General features: G+C 33.2%; 1 protein-coding gene across 1 annotated transcript in view; it reads left to right on the top strand.

Annotated features, from left to right (window-relative positions):
- The first annotated feature begins 206 nt into the window (after window positions 1–206).
- The window catches only part of LOC124355216 (GON-4-like protein), a 45,904-nt gene continuing 28,705 nt past the window's right edge, over window positions 207–17,405 (top strand). The window contains exons 1-6 of the mRNA XM_046806239.1: window positions 207–435; window positions 9,447–9,668; window positions 10,292–10,418; window positions 11,348–11,454; window positions 13,668–13,839; window positions 14,521–14,661. Of these exons, the coding sequence (XP_046662195.1) occupies window positions 9,448–9,668; window positions 10,292–10,418; window positions 11,348–11,454; window positions 13,668–13,839; window positions 14,521–14,661 (768 nt within the window). The 5' untranslated portion in view covers window positions 207–435; window position 9,447. The remainder of the gene's footprint in view (window positions 436–9,446; window positions 9,669–10,291; window positions 10,419–11,347; window positions 11,455–13,667; window positions 13,840–14,520; window positions 14,662–17,405) is intronic.

Genomic DNA, 17,405 nt, shown 5'->3' with positions numbered 1-17,405 from the left:
CTATAAGATTAAAAACGATTTAAAACTTGAACAAAAGATTTAGTACGTTAGTGCTTTCTATACTTTAAAGAATATGACTAACTTTACCGAACTCACATTCTGTCATACAATCTTCATATTGACGCAAGGTCTATTTCTTTAATAAGTCAGAGGTATTAGTACGATTGGCGACACTGAGTTGACCTTCCCTGTCAGTTGCTCAGGCTCAGGCATCAAGTCAGATCAAAGTTTTGTTAGTTCCCCAGACGTTATAGTTGATCAGAATTGGACTTTTCTGTTTGTAAAATTGAAGAAGATGACGAGTTTTCAATCAACATTGATTTCGGGAGCGTTTGTGTTGCATTTCCAGTACAAATTGAGATCTGACAATATTTGATTCGGCTTCTCTATTGAATGTGAAATATGAAAAACAGTTATATGACTTGCTTGTCTAATGTAAGTATTGGCGGGTTTAATTTTGTGATGTGTTTGTGTTTTCAGGTGACAGTAAATTGGCGCCAAAACAGTGGAGGCTTATAACATATTTTTATTGAGTTATTCAGTAAATTTATTTAATAGAATTCTTAGTTTCTGTTATTAGATGTAGTTTAACACAATTAACATTTCAGAGAACAGTTATTTTTTAATTGTATTTATCACTAGACATGAACATTGGCCTTTGTTGATATTACAAACCACAAGTAGGTAGTCTATATAAAAATGTTTGTGAACTGTTAAAAGTGTGCTACCATTCAAATGAACCTAATGATTTAGTGTTGTTATTTACTTTACTCATATTATATAATACCATTGTCATATAATAGTATAGACAAGCCAATAGCCTACTCTCATTTATGCTTTTCCACAACAAATAAAGCTATGAGGCACAGACATTTATTTTTGCACAAAAATCAATACCGGTATCCAAAATTTGTAATTATAAATTACTAACATTATGGTTAGTTGAGTTTTTAATATTTTTGTTTCTACTTAATGCATTTGTAATTAGATAGTACAACTTTGATCTGTTCTTGACAAGTAGGCCTAAGCATGTAGATTAATGTTTTTGTTTTGTCACTACTGAGGGGTGTCAGCCTGTTAGACTAACTTACTACTTCCTTAATGGTGATTTTTACGGGTTTGCACCTTTTATGGTTTTTTTATTATGAATTAAGACATAGGCTATTCTCCATTTGGCCTAGTTGTGAAGATAATGTAGATCCAGTGTGTATGTTTTTGTATCTGAAGATTCTAAAGTGATAGTAGGCCTATGATAAGTGAATTCATAGTTTTAGCTGTGGGGCTGCAGTATAATAAGTGGCCACCAACAAAATTTGACCTTGCAACCATTTAAAACATTGCTCAGTGTATATCAAAACATTTTCAACCAATATCTGCATATTTATTTATTTACATACGGTATACACCATTTTACATTTGATATAGGTATTATGAAAATACAAGAGGCTTGATAAAAACAACTTACATAAATAGTTTACATGCATACATGCTAAAAGAAACAAAAGCCAAAACAAGTGCCAAATAACATCAACATCGTGAATAAAAAGAAAAATTACAACAGCATATAGTTCATAAACAAGTGCAACATGCAGGTGGATCTGTAAAAAAAAAAACTTAATTAAAGTAGCGTATAAATTATAGAGTTGCTTACTATGCTACTAAGAAATACGTATACATATGAGCAAATACAATACGAAAGAAAAAATAAAGTTTAGCGTATCCTATGTTTATTGATATATAAAAACGTCTCAAGAAACCATTTCCATTTAGCAAAATATAATACATGCAAATTTTGATGCCATTATAATATATGAACAAAAGTGTTAAGAAAATAGCAAGCAATATATAACATTCACAAGAAACCATTTCTATTTAGCGAAATATAAAATATGCGACAATCCATGCAGGGTTTGATGCCATTAAATATAGACAAAAGTGTTAAAAAAAACAAACAAACAAAAAAGCAGCAAGCAAAATATAACATTCAGTGTCAGAGTTTCACATGTGGCCAGAAAGATATTTCGTGACCTCCCTCTTGAATGATGTGTCGGACATGCTGAACAAATCAATATGCGCAGGAAGACCATTTCCCAACCTGTGAATCCTCGGTATTGTACTGTTGTAGGCATAGTTTGTAGCGAGGAATTCCCCCTCGAAAAGCTGCACAGATCTTGAAGATGGTCTAGGACAACGAAGATTGATCCTCTCTAGAAGTCTCGGGGAATCACAAGACGACAACAAAATCTTCTTCAAGAACATCAGGTCAGCAATTTGGCGTCTAGTGCTCAAGGGTAGGAGCCCAAAGTGGCGTTGCAGATCTTCAACAGGAACCCCGTCGTAGGCAAATCAAAGTCTCAACCCAATCAGCCTGATGAATCTTATCTGAATTCTTTCAACGAGTTCCACGTGACCCAACAGGTAGGGAGACCATACCGGCGAATAGTATTCCAATATTGGTCGAACCAATATTCATCGCCATTGTTCTTGTAGTTTTCATTTAGCCTTATTCTACATAGATGAAATAACAACAGCTGGTAATGACGTCAATAGTCTAAATGAGGAAAGCTGGCAATGATTAATTATGAATATCTATAGGTCCAATATTGTATTTGATAGTAACAATATTTAAAATCGATAATCGTTATCCGATTATGGTGGTGGCCGCTAATTATACTGTAGTCATCTCACATGTGTCCAAACCCTCTAGGATCTTGTTTTGTTATTGTTAGTTACCATCTCAATGGATGTGTCAAACTTACTTTTTATAACTTGTGTTTTAAATTTTACCTTTTAAGCATTTTATTCTACATTAGGTCTATGTAGTTCTTTTAAGTGATATTACTACATTCTGTCTGCAAATAGATTATATCAGACCTTTAAAACATGACGAGATATTGCATTGTAGATTGCTGAATAAAATCAATAAAGTTCTTGATTTAAATCAGTCCCCATTCACTTAAATTACACACATTTCTGTTTCACGTAATAGTGCTAAATTTTAATAAAATAAATAGCTTAACTACAAGGGCTATTCCAAAAGTAACCACAGTTTGATTATTAGAAAACTACCCAATCAGATAAATATATTTTATTATATACATTTGACAACTACATATTTCCGCTGTTTATTTAATAATTGCCATTAAGATTTAAACACTTATCACATCTTTTTACTAACTTAAAAATGCCTTCTTGTATGCACTTCGCATTTTGTGAGAAAGCCTATTGTGGCATATGTTTTACAAAAACTATAAGGGTGTACTTACAATTTTTTTTTAATGAAACGTTTAGTAATTTACATCTTACCTCTATAACATGTTTCAATGTAAGCTACATTAAAATGCTAATATCACAATTTCCCCAAGATTATTGTTTCTAAAGATTGTGTGAGCAATGTTTTTACAAGTCGCACCCCCCTCCACCACAGGTTGGACTTGTAGAGAAAGTGATTGAGCTTCTTTATGTGTCGTTTCTTGCTCACAAAACCAATAATTTCTACTGATTCTCACTAGATTGAATACCAAAGGGTCAGATATAACAGGCTTTACTGTAAAACAATGGAAAGCTGATTATAAACTCTGGGCTATACAAATTGTGTCATAAAAATAATGTGTATTACATTATATTGGGTATTACTTGGAGGTCACTACTTTTGGAACTTTTTTTTTTATTGGGGACTTAAAAAACTACATTATTATAAATTAAAGACTTTACTTGACTTACTGTGAAAATTTCATGTCATTATGACTATGGATTTTTGTTTTCTACCTCTGTAAAGAAGAAAGCAATGTAGGCCACTCTGTCTCTATTTACTTCTTGATATTGTATGTGCAATGTACGTGGGTTTAGATTAGGTTATCATCAATATATTACTAGTAGTACCAAATTTAAAGATAATCCTTTCAAGCACTCGAGTCATCTGATCTTGAATTTGGGTACTGTCTCGAGGGATTATGTTCGTTAGAAGTGGAGATTGGTGCCTAACCTGAACTTCTACGTAAGAAAGAAAAACGTAAAATCAAGCTTAAATTACGTGAGCTCTTGTAAATGTCGACTTTAACCTTTTATATTTATAAGATGTACTTAGGCTATATATAGTCTAATACAAATAGTAGATAGGGACAGAGTAGCATCGGACTTGCCGACATAAGTTCCTTTCGTAAGGTAGAAAACTACAACCGATTATCATAATGACATGTAATTTTCACAGTTAGTAAAATAAAATCTGTTCTTTTTAGTAATGTAGTTTTTTAGATTCACGGTACGAAATACTATTAAAAAAATTTTGCCCTCCGGATAATACCAAAGTACATATATTGTTAAACATTATGTGAAGAAAACAGGATTTTTCTGAACATTTGCCATTGTTCAGTGATACAAAAACATATGTTACCTAGATTGTAGTTACGTATTATTTTAGTTTTTTTTCCCCCTTGGAGCGGCCTACTGCCATCCACTTAAGCCTCAAGGGCTTTTTGCGCACCCTGGAAACACACCATGAGGCCCACCAGTCTACAACTTCAGCAGTTCAACAAACCGCCAAAAACAACCTATCAAGTCGTCCTGGGAAAATTCACCACCCCTGTCCAAACTACCAAAGATGGCATACCGCTCTCTTGCTATTGCAGGGCAATCAAAGAGCAGGTGCTGAGCAGTCTCCTCCTGCTCATTACACCTTCCACAGAGCGGATCCTCCTGAAGGATGCTGACTCTGTGAAGATGCTTCCTCAGGTGACCATGCCCCGTAATGAGACCAATGACCTTGGAAGACATTGATCTGTTAGTCACCTGAGGAAATTATTAGATTGCAGATCTTGAAACGTTGTGTTGTTGATTTAATTGTATCACTGAACAATGGCAAATGTCCTGAGAAAGGAGTCTTGTGTTGTGAGTTACATAAGATTCACAAGGAAATATAAGCAGTGTTAATTAATAGTATAATTTATTTTGGTATTATTTTATTTTTATTGTCACTATATTAAACTAAAGTTGTATTATGTACGTTTACTTCAATTAAGAAGTTTGATATAATTGGAAACCATCAAAAGATGACTATGACTTGGCCTTTAAACAACTAAAATTAAATTTTCAAAACAAGAAACTAAAAACGATTAATTTGTTCTCCTCTTGGCTGTGTACGGGATAATATCTCACTGTATCACTTCATCTCAAATGTAAAGGATTTCTGTAAGGCAACGGGGGCGGGCACTAGTTCAAATAGTAAACATATAAAGAAGAGTCTTCAAGAACCCTAAGAAATGGACTAAATTTTGAAGAATTTATACACAAAATGCGCCAAATGATAAACAAGGAAACTAATGCAAACATCTAAATCCCCCAAAACACCAATAACAAATGACAGAATAACATTAATTGGACAACACAAACAAAATTGCTCAAACAACTTGCCATCAGTGAACGAGGACAGATCTCCTAATCCGGCCCAAACTCAACTCTGTGAGCAACCTAAATCGCCTCAATTCAACCACCAGACTATGCAGCCTGGACTTCACTACACAACTGGTCCAGAGGTGATGTCCAGCCAAGAAGCAATGGGAGATAAAAGGTCTAACATCAATCTAGATACAGGAACAATCGGCAGTGGAGAGGGCCCCAGCAAGCTTCGTGACACTGTACGGGGAGCAGCTGAGACGCAAAATCGGACTGGTGATGTGTTTGTGGTTCCGGGAGACCTCACATTTTCTGAGGCTCTAAAGCAGAGTAATAGTGGTTTTGGTGAATTATTAATTAGTCATAGTCAGGCAGTACCTGCCTCAATAGTGGGTGGCTCCTTGGTTGTAACAGCTGAAAAAAACTGCCATCCTCCTGTGTCCAGGAGTGTAACCTAGCTGATAGTGATTATAAAATCCATACTTTAAACAGTACTTCTAAAATCACGAAATGTTAAGTAAAAAAAATGTAGAAGTAAATAGTTTGTTGACTTTTAAACAATACTTTTCTTTATGCTGAAGATATTCTAGTAAATGATGATAGTTTAAATAATTGTAAGGGTATACATGAGGATAAGCATTTAAAAGAAATGTTATATGAACGTAAAACAGGTAACCATTCAAAATAAATCAGATAGATTGTCTATTTTGGCACCAGAATGTACAGCATCTGCCATCACGTTTGGATATCTTGAAATAAAATCTGGAGGAAGTACATCCTGATATACTAGCATTGTCAGAACACAAAATGTCTGAGGAAAGAAATCATGGTATTGAACATTCCAAATTATAAAAAATGCTCCTTCTTTTCAAGATCTAATTCAATTGGTGGAGGGGTTGTCATCATGGTGAGAAAGGATATTAAAAGTAAAATAATCTTAATTCCTGCGGTTCAGAATTTACTAAATGAAAAAGAATTTGAATGTTGCCTAGTCAGAAATAAAACTGTTGACAAGTTTTCCTTTATTCTGGTATGTGTGTACAGGTCTCCTAAACAATGTTTTGTAGAATCTTTTTTAGAAAAAATTTGACATCTTATGTACAATATTACATGACAAATTCAAAAATATTATTATAACTGGTGACTTTAATATTAACGTTTTAAACCATGACAAAACATATTTTACATTTGTAAATATTTTAAAATCTTATAATTTGGATTACAAAGTAAAACTTCCCGACTAGAATCACTACAGAATCAGAAACTGCAATAGATAACTTTGTTACTAATATAAATAGTAAACCCTTGAAAATATGTGGAATTATAACCCAGATCTCCGATCATGATGCTCAAATGTTGGAAGTTTTGGGATTAAATAAGTTACAAAAAAATTTATACAGAAAGATTCTCTAGAAAATATACATAAAAAAATATAGAATTGTTTTTGAGATATTTAGGTAGTGAAAAGTTGGTCTCAAGTGTACCAAGCTACTGTGGAAAGAAAATATGACATGTTTTGTAATATTTTTTCACACATTTTTGAAATTTGCTTTCCTAAAAATTATGGTAACCGATAGAATGTTTGATTTTTAATCAGTGGATTTTCAGATGACATTAAAATAAAAAAACAAAAAATATTAGAATTAGAAAAGATTTTAGAATGTTTAAAGATAAAGAGTTGAACGTAACAATTAGAAGTTTAAAAAAAAAAGTCTTAGAGTTGAAATAAATAATGTTAAAAAAAACTACTTTCAAGAAAAAATAACAAGTTCGGGAAATAAATCGAAAGCAAATTTGGAATATTGTTAGATCTGAAATAAATAACCAAAATAAGTCTGTTAAGAATATAAACATTGAAGACAGTGGTAAAAAATAACCAACCCTATTGCAGTAAGCAACTGCTTAAATGATTTTTTCGTCAATGCAGTAGACAGGCTTTATAGTACCAAACATACATTTTAATCACACAAATAGGGTAAACAGTGAAACCATTCCTAATATTCCTAATGGTTTAACTTTTAGATTTGAACCAATTGATGAGCTTAAATTGGAAAAAATTGTAATGGCCATTGAAAACAAGTCATCTGCAGGAATTGACGACGGTCCCAATAACAATAATAAAAAAAGGCCTTTTATTTAATCTCAAAACCACTCACTCACCTTATTAACTCCTCATTGATTTCTGGTATATTTCCTCAAAAGCTAAAAATCGCTAAGGTAATTCCAATTTTTAAAAAAGGAAATCTATGTGATCCTGCATCATATAGGCCGGTATCATTGCTCCCTGTATTTTCAAAAAATTTACGAAAAAGTAGTTTTTATTCAGCTGTTAAATTATTTAGAAAGGAATCAATTATTGGATGAACAACAATATGGTTTTTAGGGTTGGTAGATCAACAATAACAGCAAGTATAAATTTTATTGAAAATATAATTGAGTCAGTGGATAAGCATGATAAAGTAATTGGCATATTTTTAGATCTAAACAAGAGCTTTCGATAGCGTTTCACATGACACACTATTAAAATGTCTTAGCAAATAAAAATAAAAAATAAAGAATTTAATTGGTTTGATTCGTATTTTAAAAACAGGCAACAATGTGTTGAAATACAACATGTAGCTGATGATCCTTTATGCAAATACAAATATATTAAAACATATCGCTCAAAATTGCAAACAATGCAATATGGAGTACCCCAGGGATCGATTCTGGGTCCTCTCCTCTTTCTTTGTTATGTCAGGGGGTTGCCTGGATTGGTGCCTGGGGGTGGCTCTGTCTGTATGTATGCTGACGACGTCAGCATCACTGTCTCAGGCAAATCAAAGGAAAGTATTGAAATATCCTCATTCGTTGGTCTTTCAAGGATACAACAATTTTTATCAAGTAAAAATTTACTTTTAAATTCAGGAAAGTCTAATTTTATTTCGTTTTCCATAAAAACAGGCGAGATCAAAGTTAAACCCTCATATCACTGTTTATAATGAAGAACTGCTTCAAGTGAATAGCACAAATTTTCTTGGATTACTAATAGATAATAATCTTAGTTGGGACCAACATATTGATAAGATACTTAAAAAAATGTCATCTGGACTTTACGCATTGCGTCAAATGGCTAAGGTTTGTAGCATTGACTTTCTAAAAACGATCTATTTCTCATTAATACATTCACATTTGGCTTATGGATTAAATATTTATGGAGCAACGACAAAAAAAAATTTAGACAGAATTTTAGTTCAACAAAAAAAAGGCACTTTAGAATTATATTACATTTGAAAAATACAGAAACAGTTAAAAAATACTTTGAAGAGCTTGGAATTCTGACAGTTTATAGCTTATATATTTTCCAAACCGTTCTTTATGTTAGACAATACGACAAATCAACAGACAATAACAATGAACATAAATATAACACAAGATTAAACAGAAGAGTAGAAAAAACATACATTAAACTTTTTTGAAAAGAAAACTACATTCATGGGAACAAAATTTTTATTTAATTTGCCAAGGGATCTGAGATTAGAAACCAGATCTTGGCAAATTCAAAAGGAAATTAAAAGAACATTTGTTAAAACTTCCTTTATATTCACTTGATGAGTTCTTTTCAGGATAATTGATTTATATTTTAATAATGTTTTTTTTGTGTGTGTGTATGCATGTATGTGTGTGTGTGTGTGTGTATATATGTATATGTATGTATGTTTATATGTATATGTTTGGATAAATAAACTTTATTGGTAAAATAGTAGTAGTCTATAATACTTTGAACAATTAATTGTAAACTGTTAATTACTAAGCATAAATTATGTTAAACTAATTAATGTTATTTTGACCCTATTCAATGTACAGTGTGCATTTTTACTCGAATAAAGTATTTATTGATTGATTGATTGATTGATTGATTGATGTAAAATCTCTTGCTAAAAAAAAAAACTAGATTGTTGTAGCATATTTAGTGGGCTGCTTGCAGGATAATTCCAACGGTACTTATGTCTATGTTTGGATAGTTCTATTAATTGATAGATATTGTTAAATACTTAATGAGCGTAATTTTGCAGCATGGCAAAAAATATTGAAAATTCAAAACATAAACCAACAAAGTCCAGTTGGAAATCTCCTTTTAAATCCGAGTCAGACGAGAAACCCAAGAAACATCTTCGCTTCAATTTAAAACCAGAGTGTATAGAATCTAATATCTCATCCACTTCAGCTGTAAGAAATGATGATGATCATGATGAAGAAGATGAGTCTACTACTATTGCAACCCCAACCAAGAAGAGGTAAGTTTTACTGTAGTAAAATTGTTGTATAATTTCAGTGCTGCAGGTGTTTGGCATCCAAGCACATGAGCAAGCCACAACTTGTGAATGTTGTTGTGTTCGAGAAATGTATTTTATTAACTTTGTCATGATAATATTTTGTTATATACACTTTATATTATTTATACAGTAATTTGCAGATCAGGGAAGTTGTACCAAAATACTGTATAAGTTACAGGAGTTATGCAAAATATACAAATATGAATAGGTCTACCAATAACAATAATCCCATACTGTCTTTTGAATGTCAACAAATCAAGTTTTAAAAGCCTTAAATTGCTGAAATATTTAATGGTTTTGTAAAACATAATCAAAGATTCCAGTTTGGCACTTTCTAATAGTTGTCAAAAAATAATGAAAGATAATCCTTTTTTATTCAATTGGAGATTATAATTTTAAGTGTGTCTTATTGAAGTAAATAAAGGTGTAAAATATTTATTTCAAATAATCAGTTAAAACAAGCAAAATCTTCATTCATTGTTGTTAGTTGTTTATCTTGCTTGAAATGTTTTTGCTTATAGTATTCTTCCTAGTAGTAAACTAATTTATCAGAGATTTTAAAGACAATTTTTCTCATTTTTAAGGAAAAAAGAAACAAAAATGGAGTTGCCAGAGGCTGTGGACGAGTTGGAAGAGGAGATTGAGAGGCAAATGAGCTCTAAGGCAGAGAAAACCAACCTGTCAGTGATGAATGTCAGGAATATACTGAGGGTAAGATAGTCCTGTTTATTAATAATAAATATAATTATTAATTATATTTATTATATTATTTACAATATATTATATTATATTATTTATTATTATTACAATATTTATAAATTATTTACATGTCTTGATGTATAAAGCAAATATTTGTTTATTAATTAAGTAAATACGGAAATGTTTTCAGCTTAACCCATTGCGGATCGTATTGTTTTGGCGCACGGGCACCAGCGGACACAAATTAATTTACGGCAGCGGCCGCACGAACAGCAATGGTGCGCCACATCGTATCACTCGCTATTGTATACTAGAAAATTCAGCTGTGAAGGTATTCGTTCAGATGGAACATGGGCCTACTGGGGTATCTGTTATGTTGGACCGATAACACGCGAGCAAGGTTCCGGGGTGGCAGGGATGATGTCTGAATCTTAGGTTAAATAAAGCGGCTCGGGCGAAGCGATTACAACATCCGGGCCATTGTCTAGACTAAACCCGCTAACATGTACGTCTGCATCGATTAGTTGTGTCACTAACCTCAAAAGTATTATAATAACAACTGAGGAAAACACCCAATCAGAAGCGCTAAAAAGCAGAGTAACCTCATATGAATGATTTTTCAACTTCGACATACAACTGCGATCTGAAGGATATTTATAAAACTTTTGAAAACTCTAAACATAGACCGTTGTTAAACACTCTTAGTTGACAAGTGAAGACGATCGCCCGATCTATCAGACACTAATAGAACTATTTGGAGGGAAACTTAAAAGCAGATCGCTTTTGCGACCTGAGCTCGTCATCGTGCCGTTAGGCCCGGTCGCTGCGTGACGAGCCCAGCTCGTCAGTGATCCGCAATGGGTTAATGTTATGTACCATAACCTTACGCACAACACAATCCTCTACAGTGTCAGGTAATAACAATGGATTTTATGTTACAGTCTGTGATCACCAACAAGTATGTAGTAGACATGGTGAGACAGACTGTGGAGGAAGGAAGAGTCACTGAGATGCCATTCGAGCCTAAGCTGACGAGGGCCAAGACCAAGTAAGTTCTACGAATTGGTATATTTTATTATTACTTAGAAAAAGTTCCTATTTTCAATAACGGACAATGGGCAAAATTTGAATGGTGATAAATTGTTTTGGGAAATTGTGTTTGAAAACTAAAGTTCTGGTGCCTCTGAGTAATGACTAGGCCTTTCAGAGGTCTGTCAGAACAGTGGCACACCTAGAAATCTTCTCTGGGGGATGTCCGGAACACTGTGGAGTTGGTGGGTATAGAGAATCCACCAGATCAGCAGGGAGGTCTGGTAAAATGTTGAAATATTAGGTCCTAAAATTGTTATTTTATAGTACTACTGAACTAATAAAAGGAGGGCAAAGATCAGATCATGGTGTATAAAGTTTACAGTAACATCACAGTACCATCAATCGCCAGAGAAAAACTACAATCTTCTGTAACAAATACAGTTTATATTAAGTGTATTTAACTAAAACACAATTTAATCATAACATTAACAAAATAGTTCATTTTAAGTCACAAATCAAGAACAAAGTTAAATCTTGATGTCTACTCCCAGGTCTAAAAGTAGAGATATCCAAGTTTTAAGGTTGACCACATACTAACTATAATAGAGCAGCAATAATGGGATTAAAATGTAGTTTGTTTATTTCTGGGTTTTAACATATAAAACTGTTAACTAACTTCCAGTTTTTATATCTATAAAAAAAAAATTGGTTTCTGGTACTTTTCAACCAAATTGCAATTTTTCATAACTCAGAAATTTGTGTTCCGATTAAGACCAAATGCTTTCACAAGTATTCTATAATTGAGTATGTAATTTTAGAGCAATATAAAAATAAAGTTGTTATTAAACTTCCATCTTAACTTTTATTCTTGGCCAGGTAGTGCGCAAAATTCAGCCTTCGGAATGTTATGGAGCTTTTAGTCATTATCTTGAGCGTTGAATTTTATAAACCACTATCTAAAAAGTTTTAATACAGATTAAGTTGAGTAGGCTATGTTAATTTTTCATAGTTGTCAACTGTTCGTTTTTACGCACAAATTGTCAGGGTGGTGCTGCCTTATAGTGACAACGAACTAACATAGCACAGAACTTCTCAGAGCTCAGCGACTTACTCACTACTGTGACAACTGATCAAGTCGGGACTACTCTAACAGATACGTTGGACCGGATACTCGTCTATCCGTTCGTTATAGATGAAGTTACATGATAGAAGTTACTGTTATAGGTACTTCTATGATACATATACTTTACAAATTTAGCAGTAACTGGAACATATTCCATTTTAGGAGTACTCTAACGTTCGATTCTAAATCAATATGAGTGTATTTTGTACTCAGTTACTGAAAGTACAGAGCACAGGTAGAATCCATAAGAAATAGTAAGAACTGTTGTTACTTTCATAGTTGCTGTGTGATGGAGAAATTCTTATATGTAGCGTGTTGAACAAAGTATGTGCAGTGCATAAATTTCGTGAATTAATATAGTAACAAAGTTTGTATTTGATTATGGTTCATTTCAAAGTTCAAACATAAATGTTATTTGTAGTCAAAAATAGACAATCAATTATTTTGAAATAAAATGCTCTTGGGAGGGCACAGATCCCGTTCATCTCCTCCGTTGTTGGGTCGTTGTGTCAGAACACCTCCAACTAATAATGTTGAAGATTGATTAGTATTCGAAATGTTTCTATTGTATACAGTCTGCTCCTGCCAACTGAAGAATAAGGACATACATTTCTGTAGAAGTTGTTCAAAATGTAATCCCTGTATTGTTTCAAAATGGTTTCCTTATTAGTTATATTTATAGTTGTTTCAGGACATAATATCTTGTAATGGACCAATTGTTGATATGAATTCACAATGAGTATTGGCTTGATTATGAATGTACTTATCCTGGTCTTCTTAAAACTTGTCGATAGGTCAACATGGCCATCATCATCAACCTCTCCTAAACCTTCAAAAATTACCTTGTATACCTGAACACTTACAAAATTTCCATTTCGGTCATACAGATTTAAAACAAAACTTAATCGCCAATCTTTGTTCTACCAAAAACTGTATTTTGACTTACACAGTCAGTGTCACAAAACGACTGCCACTGAAATGCCCTGTCCTTAATCTCTGAATTGGACTTAATCTCTCAAAAAAAAACAATAAAGTGACACCAACCAATCCAATTATATTAATGTCTGTTGAAACCTAGAAATTTTAAATGTGAATCTGTCCTGTAGAGAGCTACTGCAGCAGAACTCTGCAGTACCCCCGCCAGTGGTGGGATTCCTCACCCCTGTCAAAGCTGCAGTCCCAGAAATCAATCCAGAGATCAAGCTCCTCATCGACAAGGAACTCTCCGAGGACTCATCAGATGAAGAGTATAACCCTGAAAATGAGGAGGAGGAACAGGTGTGTAAGCAATATAGTCATCGCATCCAAATTGTTCTTGAAAACTCATGAAAATTTAGTTAATGAAAGTAAACTTTGTTACATTGTTTATTTTTTGTTTTTGTTTTTTTTTTTTTTTTTTTCGTTAAAACAAGCATATTAATTTTATGTTTAAAGAAATAAGTAGCTTTAGGCAGAAGTAAAAATATTTCTCTGCTATAGAAGTAAAAGATGAAGTTATAGAGCTTAGTTAGAAAAAGATAGTACAGGCTCAGTCAGTAGAGTTTTAGATTGTTTAATTAACATGTTGCCTATGGCAGACGTTTTGCGGCGAAGAGACACATTGGGAGTACTTAGTGAAGTATAGGGGTGCAGTGAAGGTGTTAAAGGAGTTTTTTTTGCTAGTTATATGAACACCAAATAATTATCTAGCATTTTTTTACCATGAACTTTTTATCAATTGTTAAAAAAAAGTATTTTTGGTAATTTTTAATATTTATTTTATAAATATCTTTTATGAATTATCTTTGTGCCAAAAACTAACAAAGATAAAAGAGACAATTTATTTTGCTCTAATTAGCTTCATCTTCTAATAAATATTCACAGCTAATAATAATATACACTATTTATAACATACATTTAGAAAGTGTGGTTAAAAATGTTTCATTATAACTTATTGTAACATTTTACGTTTCCTTTCAGAGCGATGATGATGACAAGGGTGACACGTCTGTGGTTAGTGATCTGGACTCTCTTCCCCCCACACCTGCCTCCCTCCCTGCCCCTCTCACGCCTCTCCAGGACTGCTCTATGGATGAAGACAGTGTCTTTAAAGTCCCACAGGTGAGTTGCAAGCAAGCAATAATTTTGACTTAATTGGAAATTTTCAAAACTAATTTTTTTAGTTTTGGGAAGCTTTTAATTCTTATATATGGAAAAATTACAAAATAATAATCAATTAAGACATATTTTTGTGGCCCCTGATTTCTTTCATTTCCTTATCTCATAGAAAAAATATCAATATTTTTGCTGCCAATGGCGCAGTGTAGTGGGTACGGCGGTTATCGCAAGATAACCAGATCAAGCAACGTCGAGCGTGGCCGCTGCTTGGATGGGTGACCGCTGAGCGATCCTGTCCTTGCAAGCGGCCCGCCTGCCCGGCCATTGGTGGTGGTTCGGAAGTCACCTTTAAGCCGTTGGTCCCCAGGTTAAGTGTTAGAGGGCTTCTTAGCCCTAACTTCGCCTTGGTAAAATAAGACATTCTTTACTTTTTTTTTATTATTAATTTTCAACTTCAATTAATCTTTTAATAGTACTGTTATTCTTGAATACACACACGCAAACAAAAATTATTAAAAAACTGAACTTTTATCTCCCAACATATTCTGTGTTTAGCCATACAGTAGAACCCCTCATATCCAGCCTCGGATTTACCGCACCTCGGTTTATCCGGCCACTTCCCGGAAGCCAATATTGAAATTTATTTACCACGGCTTGCAGACGCGCAGCTGCACGCACTAGTCTCCCACGACTCTTGCGTTATTTTGGTGTATCTATTTGTTTACATTTTCCTGTGTTGTCCTCAGTTGAGCTAATAGGTTTAACCTGTAAACAGTTCGTGGATTATTTTCCAGTGCGGTTAGTACAGTACAGTACAATTGTTTTGTTTCGTCAAGTGCCTGTGTACTGTAGGTTGGTTTATCCGGCCGAATCGTTATCCGGCCAGGGGCTCGGTCCCGTGCTGACCGGATATGAGGGGTTCTACTGTAACTGACAGTCAAATTTATGTTTTTGTTTACTTTGTACTTTTTTGATTTATGACAAAACCTTTCACATATATTAGAACATTTTGTGGAGACGTTTAACCCTTTTAGGACTGCGCGTTTTTCAGATTTTCTATGCCTAAAAGACCGCCTTGTATTTTTAAAAAGTGTAAGGGTTTGGGGAAAAAATTGTATATTCTAAAGTAGTGGAGATATTTCAATAATTTTTTTCTGCATGAAGAGACTAACAATAAGAAAATAGGTTTTACTTTGTGCAAATCAAAAAAAAAGGTTTGTTAACACCTATAAATAAAAAAAGTTTTTTGAAAAAAAAATTTTTTGGTTTACAGGAATTTTGTGTAATCTAAAAAAAAATAGAACAGTCCACACATATAGATACATGTAATTTGCAAATTATTGCTTAGGAGATTGCAACTTATTTCAATACTTTTCTTCGATAAAATGGCTGAGATACGAGGAAAAATAATAATAATGGTAAAAATTAGAAAATAGATAGAAGCAGAAAAAGATAACTTAACGACAGAGAACAGGCCAATTAAGCAGTAATGAACAATATTTTGTCTCTAACTCAGTTATTTTCATGGTCTTGTATTAAGTTTGAAAGTTCATGAGAACTATTCTAAAAACTTACTCGTACTAAAAAACTAAAAATAAAATTATTTTGCACACAGAAGAAATGTTACAGAACTGCTGACAAGTCTAACAAACATGTTTGGTGAGGCACACTCAATGTAAGCCTTTATTACATACATTTGACACAGGCAGTTCTGGATCTCTTCATCTTGTCTTTTAGTCATTTTGAAGCACGATAATCGTCTAAACACAATGAACAAAACGTAAACAAAACTCGGCAGGCCGCGTCAGTTAGCTGGCGCTGGCGATCGCGTGTTGGTCGCGGCTGAGAGCTAGCGCTACCAACTGCGCAATTTATCATTTTCCCACTTCTCCGTGGATTAAAATTTTACTAAATTCAAAGACGATTGTGAATGTAGAAACTATCAATAGATGTGGAGTCAAAATTTTGTTGAATCAAAGTTATTAATTATTTTCTTTATACCCATAAAACCAAACTACTGATAAATCGTTAGTTGGTATTTTTAGCCTAAAAGACAAACTAACGATATATCGTTAGTTGGTCCTAAAAGGGTTAAAACAAAAAATGTGTTGTCACTTAAAATTAGAGTTCTTGTGGAAAACTAACATTAGTGCTTTATTATTAGTTGTGTTAGGCTGATTTAATTTGACCAGCTGTTTACTTATTTACCAGCTTATTACAGTGACTAGTAATCCCAAAACAAATGTGCTAGCGCAACTTGTACCATTAATGATAATTGTAATTGCAGTGTTCTCTGGACGGTTTTGTGATGTCTATTTGTTCATTGGAACATCATGATTTGTATAGCCAAAACAAGGGAGATTCGTAGCAGTAAATTTTTGTGATATAAAAAACTGTTAGAAATAAGGTAGTTTTACCAATTTAATTTAACAATAAAAACCTAAAATATCCCTTCTGGTCTAGTAGGAAGAAAGGTAGATTACATAAACTCTTAAGATATATTGAAAAAAGTAAAAGATGTTTATAATTCCTAAATATATTGTAATACATTATGATTTGGGCCTTTATTGGGAATTTGTTAAGTTGAAAGTTATGCTTGATTCAAAAGACCGCCATCTTAAAACTTTTTGATTGTTTAAGACTGGCTAACGAACAGTCTCTGTATATACATTTTGGATTATGTGCACCATGATCGAAGAAAATGCAAAAAAGTCTACTGGAAATTCTGTCAAGAGGGTTATTGAAAT

This window comes from Homalodisca vitripennis, chromosome 2, assembly GCF_021130785.1.
Source record: "Homalodisca vitripennis isolate AUS2020 chromosome 2, UT_GWSS_2.1, whole genome shotgun sequence".
Classification (NCBI taxonomy): domain Eukaryota; kingdom Metazoa; phylum Arthropoda; class Insecta; order Hemiptera; family Cicadellidae; genus Homalodisca; species Homalodisca vitripennis.
This window is presented reverse-complemented; position numbering and strand designations above follow the sequence as displayed.